This window comes from Dendrobates tinctorius, unplaced genomic scaffold (genome assembly GCF_039654945.1).
Source record: "Dendrobates tinctorius isolate UK_male_01 unplaced genomic scaffold, ASM3965494v1 ptg000107l, whole genome shotgun sequence".
In the NCBI taxonomy this organism is placed as follows: domain Eukaryota; kingdom Metazoa; phylum Chordata; class Amphibia; order Anura; family Dendrobatidae; genus Dendrobates; species Dendrobates tinctorius.
In genome coordinates, this window is record NW_027361775.1 from 21613563 (window position 1) to 21633021 (window position 19459).

A 19459-nucleotide genomic window follows, 5' to 3' on the forward strand; every position below is an offset into this window, starting at 1 on the left:
TCACCGGCAATATCAGTGAATCCTGACAAGTGTGCTGGGAGCACGTGGTCAACATTCACAAGTGTGCAGCCACATAGGGTGACCGCAGACTTGTCAGAAAAAACGAAAAGCTATAATATAAAACTAATGAAGGACTTACAACAGCAGACGGTCAAAACTGGTAAGAAATCTTTCAATCTACAAGTAAAGGCTGCTGTGGTGGTTGTCATTAACCACTTAGTGTACAGAAGTGATCATAACCAATTTTAATACTACATCACTATACAAGGCTCCAGGTTGGCGCAGCACTGAAACAAGGGTATAAAATAAGGACGTTTGACAACACTAACCCCTTCTCTGTCACTATCCAAATAGCTTTTTAACAATGGGTAAAATATAAAAAAAAAATAACCCCACGATAACCCATCACTGGAATCTTACACTACTTACTTGTCGAGGTTGAGACTGTGTATTCATTTGTGGAGTTTGTGGAGGCCCAAACACCACAGGGGCAGAGGGGGCAGAGGGGAATGCAGACTGAAAGGTAATGAAAAAAATATATATCAGATTACAAAAGGATTTTACACACAAGAACCCAATACATTGCAGTTCTGCATAATGTAGTGTCCATATTTTGCATCTATGCAGAGTATGATTGTTGGGGGAAAGCATGCATTGACCCTCAGCATTAATGCATTAATAGGTACCATTTCAGTTTGATCATCCATACCTTCTGATGGAACATCGCTCTCTAATTCAGAAGACTTCTCAGCAGAGTATAGCACTAGTAAGAGAGGAAGCGTGATTCTGGGACACATACCTGTGGGAGTCCAGGGGAAGGGGCAGCAGGGGGTCCTCCTATAGGCTGTGTGGCTTTGCTCATCTCATGGGATGCTGCATAGGGTCCCCTGTAAGGTCTAATCAAACAACAGTGGTGTCAGATACAGCTACAAACTAAGTAACAGTAAAAATATAGTATACACAGTGTCATCTTCAAAACAGGAAAATACATACAACCCCAGATGAGAAGCGTGTCTGCTGGAAGGTACCTGGTTACTGAACACTTCCCCACCGCTATCTGTAGGTGTGCTAAGCTCCGCCCCTATATTAGACCCGCCTCTAAGCGGTCTGTCAAGTGTTCAGAGTCCAGGGGATGCACAGATGTGTGGACCACTATCTTCCATTTCCTTTTATCGTTCAGTACTAGGTTTAATGTTGCTTTAAAAAGTTGGTACAAAATAAACATAAAAGACATGAAGATAGAAAAGTATTATTGTAGGTGAAGATGATCAGTAATCGGCAGCGCTTTGGACACAGCACATGTCCGCTGCCGGATATTGAACGCAGGTGAATCTGCCTGTGATCACTGAACCGTGCGGATTCACTGCGTCCAATAGATTGTACGGGTGAGATTTATCTTGCAGAGATTAGTGAATGGAAAGAGGAGCAGCATGTCCGACTCCACGGGTGAGCCATGGGCATCTCTGGACGCATAGTGGGCATGGGATTTCTTGATATCCCCATCCACTGTGCTGTAACATCTGGATGCTGCACAAGTACGCAGCGTCCAACCTGCAGCGTTTACTGACCATGTGCACCTACCCTTAGTCTTCCAGAATTCAATACTGTGGTCAGAAGAGCAAGGCCAGGAATCCTAGAATTAGACAGGCTAACGTGAAGACCATAATTGAGCTGGAAGTCGTCCTGACTCATTTTATAAAGCACCAAACCCATTGCTGACATTGTCCTTTTACAAATATTCAGTGGAGCTCCGGCATTCCTCAATCATGAGGTCAACCAGCAAAGCAAAGGAGGGAGAAGGAGACACTGGACAAGCATGCAAGTACCTGCCCTGGCTGGGAAGCTATATTCAGAGCTCAGGATGTGATCTGTAGAATTACACTACTCCGTGATGTGTGCAGTGCTCCCACTCTATACTTCTACATACACAGAAGGCACTATCCATCCCCACCTGCCGGAGCATTCACATGCAGCAAAGGCCTTTACCATTCAAAAGGTGAAACACAAGCAGAAAAACGTGCGCATATCTTACTCTATTGAATGCAAACAGCACTTCAAGGACTCTGGACTCCACAGCTATTGACGGAAAGTCTAAACTGTGGGGACCTGGACTCTCACAAGCATTAGCAGATGCAGGAATATTTTCTAAATTGCCAAGATCATAAAATTATGTTGTCTAAACAACTGTTTGAGGGTCTGCACAGGGGACCATTCCAGGTAGTAACCCCTTGTAAAATGCCCTAGCAATCTTCAGTGCGTACGATGCTTCCCAGACAGAATACCAACGTATGTTTCACATTGTTTCTGCTGATGTCAGTCATTGGTGGTCTCCATCTCTCAGTACAAACTGCCTTCTCTGCCTGCCGTTTTTAATGGAAATTCAGATTTCATGAACCATTGCTTGTATAAAATGACCCTTAACGGGCAATTAACAAATTATTCCTATTAAAAAGATACAGAATAACATGATCCTCAGTAGGACTCCCAGCTAATCCAGACCTGGGCTTTGGAAGCCCAACCGCTGAGCACTGCAGCTCCATCCTGATGGAGCAGAAAGGCACATGAGCGGCCTTTGCTCATTTATAGTCTAAGGGGCTGACGGGAGCACTGTATTCAGCAATCCTACGGACAATGAACGGATCTGAAGGCCATGCTTATGCACTGTGGCTCCATTCAGGACGGAGAAGCAGAGACCCACGTTATCAGATTCCAAACCTCTGATCTTGGGATTGCCTCTTGGGGTTCAGGAGGTTAGAGGAAGCACACCTTTGTAAAAACACAGACCACTTAAGGTTTGTGAAAATTATTGGACAGGTAGAGGTTAACCTCAGACTACAGGGAGACTGAGAAAGACATCAAGGTACCTAGATTATAATTAGATCAGGCAGTTCATTGAATATTCCACTATAAAACAAAGGGCGAATAGCAAAGGAGTGCCGATCCACCAGGAGACAAGAGCCCAGCAGGTGGTAATCTCACCTAGCCATACATATGGTAAATGTAAGGGTGCATTGTGGGCCTGTGTATCTGAAAACAAGGGGCTAATTCTATCACAAACCTCAGACAATCAGAAAAAATGCAAAACTGCACTTAGGATTGGATTAGAAGAAATGCCCCACAGCAATTCCCGCTACAAAACCCATTGTATTAATTTAATCGTATTACCTATTGTAAGGTAACATACAAAGATACTAGACCACCATGATATGAGTAACTCCTGAGTATAGCTGTAATCTCTGGGCAGCCCCTATATTATATCCTTGATTAAAAGGGATTTGGGAAAATTATCCCCATCCATATGCATTATGAAATATTCATAGAAGGGGGCCTTTATTTTGCGCATGTGTTTTTCATCTTACACCAATGTTGAACATATCCAAAGGGACACTATTACAATATGATATCGGCAAAAGCCTCATCCTATATACAGGGTATTGTGTCGGCATAGCCTTATCCTATATAATGGCATAATCCTATATCGAATATATGTCGGCATAGCCTCATCTTATACAGGATATTGTGTGACGGCATATCTTATACAGGATATTATGTGTCTGCATAGCCTTATCCTATACAGATTAAATATTGGCATAATCCTGTATCGAATATATGTCGGCATAGCCTCATCCTATACAGGGTATTGTGTCGGCATAGCCTTATCCTTTATAATGGCATAATCCTATATCGAATATATGTCGGCATAGCCTCATCCTATACAGGGTATTGTGTCGGCATAGCCTTATCCTATATAATGGCATAATCCTATATCGAATATATGTCGGCATAGCCTCATCTTATACAGGATATTGTGTGACGGCATATCTTATACAGGATATTATGTGTCTGCATAGCCTTATCCTATACAGATTAAATATTGGCATAATCCTGTATCGAATATATGTCGGCATAGCCTCATCCTATACAGGGTATTGTGTCGGCATAGCCTTATCCTTTATAATGGCATAATCCTATATCGAATATATGTCGGCATAGCCTCATCCTATACAGGGTATTGTGTCGGCATAGCCTTATCCTATATAATGGCATAATCCTATATCGAATATGTCGGCATAGCCTCATCTTATACAGGATATTATGTGTCGGCATATCTTATACAGGATATTATGTGTCGGCATAGCCTTATCCTATACAGATTAAATAATGGCATAATCCTATATCGAATATGTCGGCATAGCCTCATCTTATACAGGATATTATGTGTCGGCATATCTTATACAGGATATTATGTGTCGGCATAGCCTTATCCTATACAGATTAAATATTGGCATAATCCTATATCGAATACGATGTCGGCATAGCCTCATCCTATATACAGGGTGGGCCATTTACATGGATACACCTAAATACAATGGGAATGGTTGGTGATACCAAGTTCCTGTTTGTGGCACATTAGTATATGGGAGGTGGGAAACTTTTCAAGATGGGTGGTGATCATGGCGGCCAAATTCACAAGATGGTATGCTCTCCTATGGACATTGCCGAGCATACCCATCTCGTCTCATGTGAATTTTTTAAGATGATTCAATAAAAAAATTGATTTTAAGGAGCTGGAACCAAATCAGCCTTTTTATATAGAATATTATATATCGCCATAATCCTATTTACAATATTGTATGTTGGCATAGCCTCATCCTTTATCAAATATTATATGTCGGCATAGCCTTATCCTACGTAGATTATTATATCTCGGCATAATCCTACATAGGATATCATATGTTGGCATAGCCTCATCCTCTATAGAATGTTGGAATACACTTATTCTGTACAGATTACCGTATATATAGCTATGGCCATATATATATATATATATATATATATATATATATATTATATTATATATGATGGTATAGCTATTCTCTATCAAATATGACAATACACCTTTTTCTTTTATTAGGGTTATATTGCAGCAGTTTTTCCTTTTCTGTATAAAACAATGTCAGTATACTTTTTCTCCACAGAACATATTTCGGTACAGCTTTTTCATACACAATACTATATGGCAGCATATCTTTTCTCTATATAAAATATATGCTGGTATAACTTCTCCTGACAGAACTTCTATAAATTGTATTATGTTGGTCAAGCTTTTCTGTATATAGACTCCATGATGCTACATATTTTTTCTATATAGAATATATGGCGGTATAAGTTTTCTCTGTACAGATTAAGTCAGTATTGCCTTTCTCTATATAGAACAATTACATACCAAATCATGAAGAAGGAAATAAAACAGCCTTACACTAGTCAGCATACTTAATGTACGTAGAAGCCTATGGGTGATACATGCCACTGTATGCCTAAACAGAATACAAGATGAAATATGACGGATCCACATTTCTTCAGTGCACAAAAAGACAGGTCTGCTGACTACTGAAGGAGCCAGACCTAGCATACGTCCTCAGCAATGCATGACATGTATACACTACTCTGCGGCATACATCCTCTGAACCACCAGTGTGGCTGATCTGGAAGGTCGGCATGCACACACATGACAAGGACACTTCCTCAGCCCACATACCACACTGGTGATTCAGCTCTTTCGGGAATACATACTTCAGCAGCGCTCACATGGTCGGCAGGCATGACACTCGACTTATCCTCCAAGCTCTGACAAGGAAGGGAGAGAAGTGACACTGGAGATGTATTCTACCCAGACAAGCCTTCAAGTAGGTACATCTGGTGATACCTGACCAGAGGTCCCCAAGGTGCGGAGTCAGGAAGACCCTGCCCAGTACACAAATGGCATGTTACCTGCCTTAGGCCTCTTTCACACTTCAGTTTTTTGCATCAGTTCAAATCCGCCAAAAACGTTAGACAAGCGGATCCGTTCTCAACTGATGTGAACGGATGGCACAGGATCCGTTTTCAGACGGATCCTGAAAATGAGGAAATTTAAAGGGGGGGGGGGGGGGGGGAGAGAGAGAGAGAGATGTGACGGACAGCAACTTTTGGCGGATCCGCAAAAAAAACCGGATGCAACGGACAGCAATCCGTCACAATCCGCCAGTAATGGAAGTCAATGGGGAAAAAAAACGGATCCTCAAAAGAAAATTGAGGATCCGTTTTTTTCAAAACCTGGCGGATTGTGACCGATTGTAAAAAACTGAAGTGTGAAAGAGGCCTTATGCACAAAAGCCCTGTACAATTGACAGATTTAGTACTGTAGTGGCTCCAACAGAAAGATTTGGCGACAAAGATTTGCACCTTTTCAAAACGGACCAGTACATACAGGCTCACATATATACAGTGCTCTCGTTTCCATCAGAACCCTGTATTTCAGCTGCCCAGTGCTTTAGCTCTGGAGGAGACCAGCCACCACCAGAGATGTAACTGTGAAACAGACCCCTCATCCAGCGGAGAACACCTGCATAGACTGGAGTTTAGATGCTGACCAACAGCTGTATGTGTGGCCAGGGTTCAGCTGACACACGGACAGTGCTCGGATCACAGTACCCGGCCACCGGGTCTTCTGACCGGAGGCACCTGCCCCATTTATAAAGCAGCCAGCTCGGGAGGCCCTACAGTCAGGCCAAGTATTATGGACAGCATTTCACAGATGTGTAGAGCCATACGCCCAGTTTATATAACCATCAGGGCAGAGTCTTTTTGGCCAATATGACCACTGTCTGGTGTATATTGCTTAGGGGCCCCTATACCAACTAATTGCAAAAAAAAAAAAAAAAAGATGAAAGCGAGCAATACACTCTTTGTGGTGGCTGTCTACATAGTAAAGTGGCCTACTGCCCCCCCCCCCCCCCAGCTGCACCCTACAAGACACTTGTAGAACTGGCCAATATGCATATAAAAGCATGGAGAGATGCAAATGCCAACAAACTGAACAAAGCTAAAGTTCTTAAAGGGAATCTGTTACTACATTAGATCTTTCTAAATTATTAAAGGGGTTGTCTGGTCAAAAGCAAGAAGTCTGCAGACTTATGAATCCCCCCCCCCCCCCCCCAAGTGCACACACTGTGTGCTGCTGGGATTCGCCAGATTCAGAGCCAGGAATGGAGGGTATGAAAGCGTTATACATGCCAGTGGGCGCGGACTCACTCCACACCCTTGTACAGCGCTGTGCACCGTGTAGTGACTCGGATGACCAGCAGGGGTGACAGACTAGAAGACGCAGCCTCGCTCCATACAAGTGTGAGACAGATGCCGCGCCCAGTGGCTGTGGTATGTATTTCACACTTCCGTTTTTGTGTCCGCCAAACGGATCCGTTTCCGTTTTTTTGACGGAAACTGATGCAGACGGATCCGTTTTTAAAAAAACGGATCCGTTTTTTTGACGGATCCGCGGTAACCACTAATGTAAGTCTATGGGACAAAAAAAACAGATCCTGCAAAAAAATGGCGGATCCGTTTTTTTACGGAAACCAACGGATTTTGACGGATTTGAAAAAACGGAAGTGTGAAACAGGCCTTACCCATACATACACTCCGGTCCAGAGTCTGTAACAGGCAAATCACCAGGGGGATTTAGAAGTCTACAGTCACACAGACTGATTGATTTTGACTAGACAACTGCTTTAATATGGGTATATAGATTATAGACTGCAGATAAGTCCCGTTTGTCTCTTTTCAGATGTGGTGTTGTGGATAAATTATCTTTTATCACTTTACATAAGTAACTTCTTCCAGGCGCTGGGGCAAATGTTGCCTGGAAGATCACTCTGCCCTCAGACCTAGTTTTAAACACAAGGGGTAGTTACCAGTGTGATGTGTAATGGTTACTAGTGTTACCAGTGAGATGTGTAATGGCCGCTCTCTGCTCTCACTGCAGAGCTGTGTGTGACTATAACTGACCCAGCTGCAGGTTCCCCTTGATTATTCTGTGTACAGCCAATTGCAGTGGTCATCAATGGGATTACCAACAGGAAAGCCACAAAATCTGACCCCGAGTTCACACATAATGCAAATCCTGCATTTTTCTCCCCGCTGCATTCAGCGGTTTATAAAATGGATGTGATGTCATGAAAACCCATGCCACTGTGCATCTAAAGACACACTGTGCGTTCTCTCTATACTGGCTTTCATGGGGAGCGCAAAGATAAAAAAACGCATGTAAATAACGTAGCTGAAGTTTAAGTTCAGAATCAAAGCTTTATTTAAAAAAAAAAAAAAAAAAAAAAAATTCACGCATTAAAAAAAATGTGGCTTCAAATCTGCCCCAGAAACGCAACAAATAAGGGGAAAACGCATTAAACAAAGCAAAAAAAATCAGAGAAGCTTGGTATTGTGTGGTGCAGACACCAGCAGAAAACAGAAACAAAGCCTGCAGGAAAAAAAAAAAATAAATTAAAAAAAAAAACATTTACGCTATGAACATGGCCATGGCCTGGCATTAGGAAAAATGTATCTAAATTTATTACAACTTGTAAAACATTGACATGTAGGCAAGTAGCAAAAACTCTTGTTCATTACACAGCGAGGCCCAGAAGCAAAGACTGCACTTCCACCCATCCCAAATTCACAACACACAATATGGAAACCACAAGTACAAGGTGTGGCCTGCCCATGCCAACAGCTGGATAACATGGCAGCATGTTCATCCACAGGTACAGAAGGCCAGAGGTGGTGCCCCAAGTACAGGTACCATTGGACTCCACTGACCTAGCAGACGCTACACAAGGATCCCAATGGAAAGCCCACAAGTATTACCCAATGCCTATACTTACGGTGGCAGCATGGTGACCAGCCAGGCTATTCCTCCTTCACGGTGTAATTGAGGGTGTAAATGCCCAGAGCTCCACTGAAAGCTGATATAGGCATGTCCCTTCCCCCCAGCTGAAAGCCCTCCCTAGCCTGTAGATAACATTTGGGAGGGAACCTGTTGGGGTAGTTCATTGCATATGAAAGGGGCAGCAGGACATTCACAGATGGCTCCTACCTACATCCCAAAAACAAACATTTCAGGCAACAGAGAAATCCCACCATCCCCTAGAAACTGCATCTTCAAAACGCTGCTCAGAAATCGCTCCCCTCCAAGAGCTCACTGGGCAGAAGGTGGAAAATGGGCATCCATTAGGGTGCAGCAACTTTACCTGTGGGCAACTTGGAAGGCCAGCTGACTAGTGTTACGTGGGAATCTGACAGTATACCATGGTAAAAACTAAGAACACCTACAATAAATGTCACAGTCACCACAAGAGCTGAACGAAGACCATTTTATAGGGCTCCAATAGTGCAGCCAAAGAGGCCAAAAACACTGCAGTGCCTGCACCCAGCAGGAAGGAGCGGTACATGTCCTGTCTCCTGCCGGAGTGCCAGCCATTTACGGTCACATGCGGCAATATTCACTGCCAAACACCCAATTCATATAACTAACCTGTCACATAAAGGACGCTGTGGCCCCGAGTGGAGAAAGTCAAATGCAAGAGCGTCTCCCTGGGTGCTGAAAACCAGCACTTTCCTCTACTAGGCCGCAGCCTGACATGACCACAGAGTAGCACTAGTGTACGCCACTTGCCAACTGAAGTCTATGGCAGTTATGTATTTCCTATGTGGCATACCAGCTGGGGCTCATGCCAGTGCTGCCTGGAAGTCAAATAAAAAAGGAGTAAAAAAAAAAAAAGGCAATAAAAGCCCAGAGAAATCAGAAGTTATGAAATACAATTAATCTTTATTGAAGATCAGAGGATAAAGGATAACAAAATGACCATATAAAATCGTGGGACACACACCAGGGAAGATCTAAAAGCCACATATCGTTGGGGAGGCATTACAACACTAAAGTGTAATGCCAGTAATTATACCAGACCATACACGGTGTTACATAACTACTATCTTACATTGAGGCATAAATAGCAAAAATAGATGACAGCAGAAACGCGCATTGGGGTGGACGCCACCCAGGAGAGGGAGCCTCCACACTACCTAAGCATCCAGCAGCAAGTGCAGCTCTTAGGGCAGAGTCACAACAGTTTATGGCATCCAATGCGAGCACATCGAATGTGGTATGCTAATGATCATTGGCTCCTGCTCTGCTGCAAGCATGATCAGAGTGTCAGTGCTCTGATCCTCTCGCATGACAGGATCAGAGCACAGTTGCTGAGGCGGAGAAATTTTGCCCTTTCCTCTGCTGCCAGCGTATATTGCACTGCACTTGGTTAACATCCAAGTGCAGTGCAATGTTGCAACAAACTGGAGCAAGTTCAGAAAAGAGCGATCAGAATGGTGACCGGTCTGCAAACCCTGTCTTATGAGGAAAGGTTGCAGGAGTTGGGAATGTTTAGTTTGCAAAAGAGAAGACAGAGGACACTTAATAGCTTTCTACAAATATCTAAAGGGCTGTCACATTGTAGAAGGATCAACTTTATTCTCATTTGCACAAGGAAAGACTAGAAGCAATGGGATGAAACTGAATGGGAGGAGACACAGATTAGATATTAGAAAAAACTTTTTGACAGTTAGAGTGATCAATGAGTGGAACAGGCTGCCACGAGAGAGTTCTCCTTCAATGGAAGTCTTCAAACAGAGGCTGGACAGACATCTGAATGGGATGATTTAGCGAATCCTGCTTTGAGCAGGGGGTTGGACCAGATGGCCCAGGAGGTCCCTTCCAACTCTACGATTCTATGTTTCACTCGCACCCATAGACTTGTATGAGTGCGAGTGAGTCGAGTCTTGCTACCAATCGCAAACGCATATCTGAGCTGCCCCATAGTATAACACTGTCATGTTATACTGTAGTGTTACTCCAGCCTTGTACTACGGATATTTGATCTTTATGCCAGCATTTTATACAGGGCACTGCTGCACTTTAAGGCTATGTTCACATATTAAGTTTTTGCTGCTTTTGTATGTAAATTTTAAGCTGCGTTTTACAGTACCAGCAAAGGCTATGAGATTTTAGAAATCTCGTGCACACTTTTTTTGTCCCGATTTATTTGGAAAACTGCTGCAAGTCACTTTCAGGGTTTTTCACCTGGTAGAAAGAGCTAAACAGAAGGGAGGGCAACATTATTAATAGAGTAATGATAGCAGAAAATATCCATTATGATACCTGTGTATAGGACTGTACTGGGCCAATAGTCAAAAACTGAGACAAAAAGAGAAAAACAAAAGGATGATCATGCAGCCTAATAAAGGTAGGGTGTTGGGTATCAGGGAGTTCAGCCAATAATCCGCTACTGAGCCTCTCCCTTCGCAGTGTCTCCATTAGGTATGCTGGAATCACTCCATGCCTCTCTGTATTTACATGGCTTAGGCTGGTTTCAAACTTGCGTTTTTTTTTGCGGGATTTTAGCGCTAAAAAACGCATGCGATTTTTTTTTCCCTATACTTTGCATGGGATGCGCTTATGTGCGCATACACATGCGTTTGTATGCGTTTTTCCGCGCATGCGTTTTTTTGCGGTATGCGCTCGGGCGCACAAAATGCATCCTGTTGCATTTTTTGAGCGTCCGACTTGCCTCAAAAAAACGCATGCGCACGCAATGCGTTTTTTTACAGCAAGACACCCATTATAAGGCTGGTTTCACACTTGCGTTTTTTTTCGCGGTATTTTAGCGCTAAATAGCGCATGCGTTTTTTTTCCCTATACTTTGCATGGGATGCGCTTATGTGCGCATACACATGCGTTTGTACGCGTTTTTCCGCGCATGCGTTTTTTTTGCGGTATGCGCTCGGGCGCACAAAATGCATCCTGTTGCATTTTTTGGGCGTCCGACTTGCCTCAAAAAAACGCATGCGCGCGCAATGCGTTTTTTTACAGCAAGACACCCATTATAAGTCTATGGGTGCGCATTGGCATGCTTATGTATGCGTTTTTTTTGCACATGCGTTTTTTTTTGTTAACCATGGAATTTAGGGGTTTGGGTTAGAGTTAGGGTTAGTTAAGGGGGTTTAGGGTTAGGGTCAGTTAGGGTTTAGGGTTTGGGTTAGGGTTAAGTATGGTTTGGTTAAGGGTTAGGGTCAGGGTTAGGGTCAGGGTTAGTTAGGGTTTAGGTTAGGGTTAAGTATGGTTTGGTTAAGGGTTAGGGTCAGGGTTAGGGTTAGTAAAGTCATGGTTTGGGTTAGTGTGAGGGGCCACCTAATGTTTGGAAAAACGCAAACGCGGTAAAAACGCACTAAAAACGCATACAAACGCATAAAAACGCTGCGTTTTTTTCATGCATGCTCATAAAAATGCTTGAAAAAAACGCAGCAGTTGTATGCTTTTGTATGCTTTTTTTCAATGCGTTTTTTTGCGGGAAAAACGCGCTGCAAAAAAAAGCAAGTGTGAAATTAGCCTAAGTCTATGGGTGCGCATATGTGCGCATTGGCATGCTTATGTATGCGGTTTTTTGCGCATGCGTTTTTTTTTTTTACCATAGTTGGACAATGGAATTTAGGGGTTTGGGTTAGAGTTAGGGTTAGTTAACCCCTTCACCCCCAAGGGTGGTTTGCACGTTCATGACCGGGCCAATTTTTACAATTCTGACCACTGTAGCTTTATGAGGTCATAACTCTGGAACGCTTCCATGGATCCCGGTGATTCTGACATTGTTTTCTCGTGACATATTGTACTTCATGTTAGTGGTAAAATTTCATTCAAATAACTTGCGTTTATTTGTGAAAAAAATGGAAATTTGGCAAAAATTTTGAAAATTTTGCAATTTTCCAACTTTGAAGTTTTATGCCCTTAAATCACAGAGATACGGCACACAAAAAACTTGATAAGTAACATTTCCCACATGTTTACTTTACATCAGCACAATTTTGGAACCAAAATTTTTTTTTTTGTTAGGAAGTTATAAGGGTTAAAAGTTGACCAGCGATTTCTCATTTTTACAACACCATTTTATTTTTAGGACCACATCACATTTGAAGCCACTTTGAGGGGTCTATATGATAGAAAATACCCAAAAGTGACACCATTCTAAAAACTGCACCCCTTAAGGTGCTCAAAACCACATTCAAGAAGTTTATTAACCCTTTAGGTGCGTCACAGGAATTTTTTTGAATATTTAAAAAAAATGAACATCTAACTTTTTTTCATAAAAAAAATAATTCAGGTTCAATTTTTTTTATTTTACCAAGGGTAACAGGAGAAATTGGACTGCAAAAGTTATTGTGCAATTTGTCCTGAGTACGCAGATACCTGATATGTGGGGGGGAACGACTGTTTCGGCGCATGGCAGAGCTCAGAATGGAAGGAGCGCCGTTTGACTTTTTCAATGCAAAATTGGCTGGAATTCAGATTGGACGCCATGTCACGTTTGGAGAGTCCCTGATGTACCTAAACAGTGGAAACCCCCTACAAGTGACCCCATTTTGGAAACTAGACCCCCTAAGGAACTTATCTAGATGTGTGGTGAGAACTTTGAACCCCCATGGGCTTCACAGAAGTTTATAACATAAAGCCATACAATTAAAAAATCATATTTTTTCCACAAAAATGATCTTTTCACCCTCAATTCTTATTTTTCCAAGGGTAACAGGACCCTAAAAGTTATTGTGCAATTTGTCCTGAGTACGCTGATACCCCACATGTGGGGGTAAACCACTATTTGGGCACATGGCAGAGCTCGGAAGGGAAGCAGCGCCATTTGACGTTTTGGGCTGGAATTGAGATCGGACTCCATGTCGCGTTTGGAAAACCCCTGATGTACCAAAACAGTGGAAACCCCCCACAAATGACACCATTTTGGAAACTAGACCCCCTAAGGAACTTATCTAGATGTGTGGTGAGAACTTTGAACCCCCATGGGCTTCACAGAAGTTTATAACATAAAGCCATACAATTAAAAAATCATATTTTTTCCACAAAAATGATCTTTTCACCCTCAATTCTTATTTTTCCAAGGGTAACAGGACCCTAAAAGTTATTGTGCAATTTGTCCTGAGTACGCTGATACCCCACATGTGGGGGTAAACCACTATTTGGGTGAATGGCAGAGCTCGGAAGGGAAGCAGCGCCATTTGACGTTTTTGGCTGGAATTGAGATCGGACACCATGTCGCGTTTGGAAAACCCCTAATGTACCAAAACAGTGGAAACCCCCCACAAATGACACCATTTTGGAAACTAGACCCCCCAAGGAACTTATCTAGATGTGTGGTGAGCACTTTGAACCCCCCAGTGCTTCACAGAAGTTTATAACACCCGGGCGTGAAAATAAAAAATTCGTATTTTTTCCACAAACATGATCTTTTAGTCACCATTTTTTTATTTTCCCAAGGGTACCAGGAGAAATTGGACCTTAAAAGTTGTTGTCCAATTTGTCCTGAGTATGCTGATACCCCATATGTGGGAGAAAACTACTGTATGGGCACACGTCGGGGCTCGGAAGGGAAGTAGTGACGTTTTGGAATGCAGACTTTGATGGAATGGTCTGCGGGTGTCATGTTGCCTTTGGAGAGCCCCTAATTTACCTAAACAGTGGAAACCCCCCACAAATGACACCATTTTGTAAACTAGACCCCCCAAGGAACTTATCTAGATGTGTGGTGAGCACTTTGAACCCCCCAGTGCTTCACAGAAGTTTATAATGCCCGGGCGTGAAAATAAAAAATTCGTATTTTTTCCACAAACATGATCTTTTAGTCACCATTTTTTTATTTTCCCAAGGGTACCAGGAGAAATTGGACCCCAAAGGTTGTTGTCCAATTTGTCCTGAGTATGCTGATACTCCATATGTGGGAGAAAACTACTGTATGGGCACACGTTGGGGCTCGGAAGGGAAGTAGTGACGTTTTGGAATGCAGACTTTGATGGAATGGTCTGCGGGTGTCATGTTGCCTTTGGAGAGCCCCTAATGTACCTAAACAGTGGAAACCCCCACAAATGACCCCATTTTGAAAACTAGACCCACTAAGGAACTTATCTAGATGTGAGGTGAGCACTTTGAACCCCCAATGGCTTCACTGAAGTTTATAATGCCAGGGCATGAAAATAAAAAAATCGTATTTTTTCCAGAAACATGATCAATTAGTCCCCAATTTTTTCATTTTCCCAAGGGTAACAGGAGAAATTGGACCCCAAAAGTTGTTTTCCAATTTGGCCTGAATACGCTGACACCCCATATGTGGGAGAAAACTACTGTATGGACACACGTCGGGGCTCGGAAGGGAAGCAGTGACGTTTTGGAATGCAGACTTTGATGGAATGGTCTGCGGGTGTCATGTGCGTTTGGAGAGCCCCTGATGTACCTAAACTATTGAAACTCCCCACAAGTGACCCCATTTTGGACACTAGACCCCCCACGGAACTTATCTAGATGTGTGGTGAGCACTTTGAACCCTCAAGTGTTTCACAGAAGTTTATAACACTCGGACGTGAAAATAAAAAAATCATTTTTTTCCACAAAAATGATATTTTTGCCCCCAATTTTTTATTTTCCTAAGGGTAACAGGAGAAATTGGACCCCAAAAATTGTTTTGCAATTTGTCCTGAGTAGGCTGATACCCTACATGTGGGGGTAAAACACTGTTTGGGCGCATGGCAGAGCTTGGAAGGGAAGGCGCACCATTTGACATTTTCAACTCAGAATTGGCTGGAATTGAGATCAGACGCCATGTTGCATTTGGAGAGCCCCTGATGTGCCCAAACAGTGGAAACCCCCAATTATAACTCCAACCCTAACCCCAACACACCCCTAACCCTAATCTGAGCCCTAACCCTAGCCCTAACCCTAGCCCTAAGGCTGTGTGCACACGCTGCGGATTTTGCTGCGTTTCCGCAGCAGTTTTGGCCGCTGCGGACCAGCAGCAGTTTTTGCTGCGGTGTACAGTACCATGATTCCCTATGGGAATCAAAAACCGCAGTGCAGACGGTGCGGAATTTTCCGCGCGGATTATCTGCGGTTTTCAATCCGCAGAAAGAATTGACATGTCAATTCTTTCTGCGGATTCTCCTGCGGTTTGCCATCTCCTCTATTGAGGAGATGAAAAACCGCAGGACAAAACTGCAGGTAAAACCGCAGGTCTTTTGACCTGCGGATTTTACAAAATCCGCACCTAATCCGCAGCGTGTGCACACAGCCTTACCCTAACGGGAAAATGGAGATAAATACTTTTTTTTTTAGTTTTATTATTTTTCCCTAAGGGCGTGATAACGGGGGGTTTGACTTACTATTTATGGCGGTTTTTATGTTTGGAAGCTGTCAGACGCTAAAAGACGCTTTTTATTGTAAAATAGTTTTTGCATCACCACATATTGAGAGCTATAATTTTTCCGTATTTTGACCCACTGAGTCATGTGAGGTCTTATTTTTTGCGGGACGAGTTGACGTTTTTTATTGGTACCATTTTTGGGCACGTGACATTTTTTGATCGCTTTTTATTCCTATTTTTGGGACGCAGAATGAACAAAAACCAGCGTTTCATGAATTTCTTTTGGGGGGGGTGCGTTTACACCGTTCCGCGTGCGGTAAAATTGATAAAGCGGTTTTATTCTTCGGGTCAGTACGGTTACATCGATACCTCATTTAGGTCGTTTTTTTATGTTTTTGACGGTTTTATGCAATGAAAACTATTTATATAAAAAATAATTATTTTTGCATCGCTTTATTCTGTGAGCTATAACTTTTTTATTTTTTCGCTGATGATGCTGTATCGTGGCTCGTTTTTTGCGGGACAAGATGACGTTTTCAGTGGTACCATGGATATTTATATGCGTCTTTTTGATCGCGCGTTATTACACTTTTTGTTTGGCGGTATGATAATAAATCATTATTTTTTGCTTCGTTTTTTATTTTTATTTTTTAAGGGGTTCGCTAAAAGGGTTAACTAATGGGACAGTTTTATAGGGCTGGTCATTACGGACGCGGCGATACCTAATATGTGTACTTTTATTGTTTTTTTTTTTATTTCCAAAAAATGGATTTATTGGGGGAATATTTTTTTTTTTTTTTCTAATTTATTTGGCGATTTTTTTTTATTTATTTTTACATTTTTTTTTAATTTTTTTTTTTTACTTTATTACATAGTCCCAGGTGGGACATCACTGTCCTGTGACAGATCGCTGATCTGTCACATCACAGATCACTGTGACAGATCAGCAATCTGTCACAGGCATTAAAGAAGACTTCCTCTTGCCTGCGCTTTGCAGGCACTGAGGAAGCCAGCTTCCTCAGGTCCCCGAAGGCCCCCGTCGCCATCTTGGATTCGGGGGCCTGGAGGATAGGAGCCCCCGCAGCAGCGCTGCACATTGCGCTGCCGTGGGGGGCTCAGGGAAGCACGGAGGGAGCCCCCTCCCTGCCGATGCTTCCCTTTAACTCCCGGTACACCGCGATCATGTTTGATCACGGTGTGCAAGGGGTTAACGTGTCGGGGGCGGTCCGTGACCGCCCCTGACACATAGTGCCGGGTGTCAGCTGTGATAATCAGCTGACACCCGGCCGCGATCAGCGGCGCTCACCACGTGGGCGCCGCTGATCGCGGTAGATGTACTATCCCGTCCACGGTCATACGGGCCCGGGTACCGTGGACGGGATAGTACGTCGGATGTCAGGAAGGGGTTAAGGGGGTTTAGGGCTAGGGTTAGGGTTAGCTAGGGTTTAGGGCTAGGGTCAGGGTTAGTAAAGTCATGGTTTGGGTTAGTGTGAGGGGCCACCTAATGTTGGAAAAAACCGCAAACGCGGTAAAAACGCACTAAAAACGCTGCGTTTTTTTCATGCATGCTCATAAAAATGCTTGAAAAAAAATGCAGCATTTGTATGCGTTTGTATGCGTTTTTTCTATGCGTTTTTTTGCGCTAAAAACGCGCTGGAAAAAAAAGCAAGTGTGAAATTAGCCTCAGCTGCACTCCCTAACACCCCACCATTTGGTACGGATTGTTGGTTCGTTATTAGAAACCATCTACTATTTCCTTAGGAACTTATGTGATGGCCACTGGCCAATATTGCAGCACCAGCTCCTGCCACGTCTCCTGCACTCTTTTGTACTGCATACATGCACTTTCTCGCCTTTTCATCTGTAATCATGTTTGTATAATAAAGCGATTATTATATAATCGCTATAATATATTACTATTTCCAGCTGCATGGTCGTCCTTTCCTTCTTTTAGTGTTTTTCACCTATAGAAAGCAATGAGTAAATACAAAAACACAGGTATCAGGTTTTGCTCCGTTTTTTTGTGCAAAAACCTTAAGATTAGACTGTGAGCCCTCGCGGGCAGGGTCCTCTCTCCTTCTGTACTTGTGTGCATCTTGTTTTGCTCATGTCTACTGTACTTTCTACATTTGCCCCTTTTTCACATATAAAGCGCCATGGAATAAGTGCTCTATAAAATTGTATAAGTTGCATGATGATTTTTCAGGGGCACTAAACTATCAGCATGCACAAGAGACAACATCTTCCACATTTATTAGCTTTCCCTTGTGCTCTTAATCTGGTAGACTAGTTGTGAAGGACAAGCCAGGCTACCTAATTTAGTAGGGAAAATGAGGATCTGACATTCAGATATTTAAAGGGGTTGTCTAAAACTTGGACAACCTTTTCTTAAATGTATTTGTTCCCCCATGTAAAATAGAAAAAGCATATACCTGCATCCCCAGACAAGCACCATTTCAGCCATTTTTGAGTGGTTTGTGGGTGCTTCTATGACATCACTTTACCTTTTTTCTCCCTTCTGTGGGGACTGCATTCAGGGATCTTCTGTGCAGGCCTCCAGGGAATGAAGTTAGCGGCCTGGTTACTGAGACCCAGATCCTGAGGGCCATCAACATCAATTGATAGTTGGAATAAATAGACTGCATTCATCACCACCACGTCTTCTTAAGGTGCAGGCTTTATTTTCAAGTGTAGGGGTGTGCAGTATGACGTTCTGCAGCAGCTGAGGTGTGCAGTATGAGGTTCTGCCCCCCCCCCCCCCCCCCCAGGTTTGATCCTGGCTACGCCCATGGTGTGAATGTAGCCTGAGGATCTAGGCTTTGTCTTAGCTGAGATAAGTCATAGTGTTATACACACACACACACACACACACACACACACATATATATACACGTACATACACATACATACATATATATATACATACACACACAGTACAGACCAAAAGTTTGGATACACCTCATTCAAAGCGTTTTCATTAATTTTCATGACTATGAAAATTGTAGATTCACTCTGAAGTCATCAAAACCATGAATTAACACATGTGGAATTATATAATTAACAAAAAAGTGTGAAACAACTGAAAATACTGTATGTCTTATATTCTAGGTACTTCAAAGTAGCCACCTTTTGCTTGATTACTGCTTTGCACACTCTTGGCATTCTCTTGATGAGCTTCAAGAGGTAGTCACCAGAAATGGTTTTCACTTCACAGGTGTGCCCTGTCAGGTTTAATAAGTGGGATTTCTTGCCTTATAAATGGGGTTGGGACCATCAGTTGTGTTGTGCAGAGGTCTGGTGGATACACAGCTGATAGTCCTACTGAATAGACTGTTAGCTGCTTTTTTCTTGCCATAATACAAATTCTAAGTAAAGAAAAACGAGTGGCCATCATTACTTTA

The 19459-nt window shown here is 42.9% G+C and overlaps 1 protein-coding gene across 3 annotated transcripts in view; it reads right to left on the bottom strand.

Moving 5' to 3' along the window:
* The window catches only part of EIF4G1 (eukaryotic translation initiation factor 4 gamma 1), a 139007-nt gene that overhangs the window by 64619 nt on the left and 54929 nt on the right, over positions 1 to 19459 (bottom strand). For all 3 annotated transcript variants that reach the window (XM_073589230.1, XM_073589229.1, XM_073589228.1), the window contains exons 2-3: positions 800 to 896; positions 430 to 516 (exon numbers count right to left, since the gene is read on the bottom strand). In XM_073589230.1, coding sequence (XP_073445331.1) covers positions 430 to 516; positions 800 to 862 — 150 coding nt within the window. In that variant the 5' untranslated portion in view covers positions 863 to 896. The remainder of the gene's footprint in view (positions 1 to 429; positions 517 to 799; positions 897 to 19459) is intronic.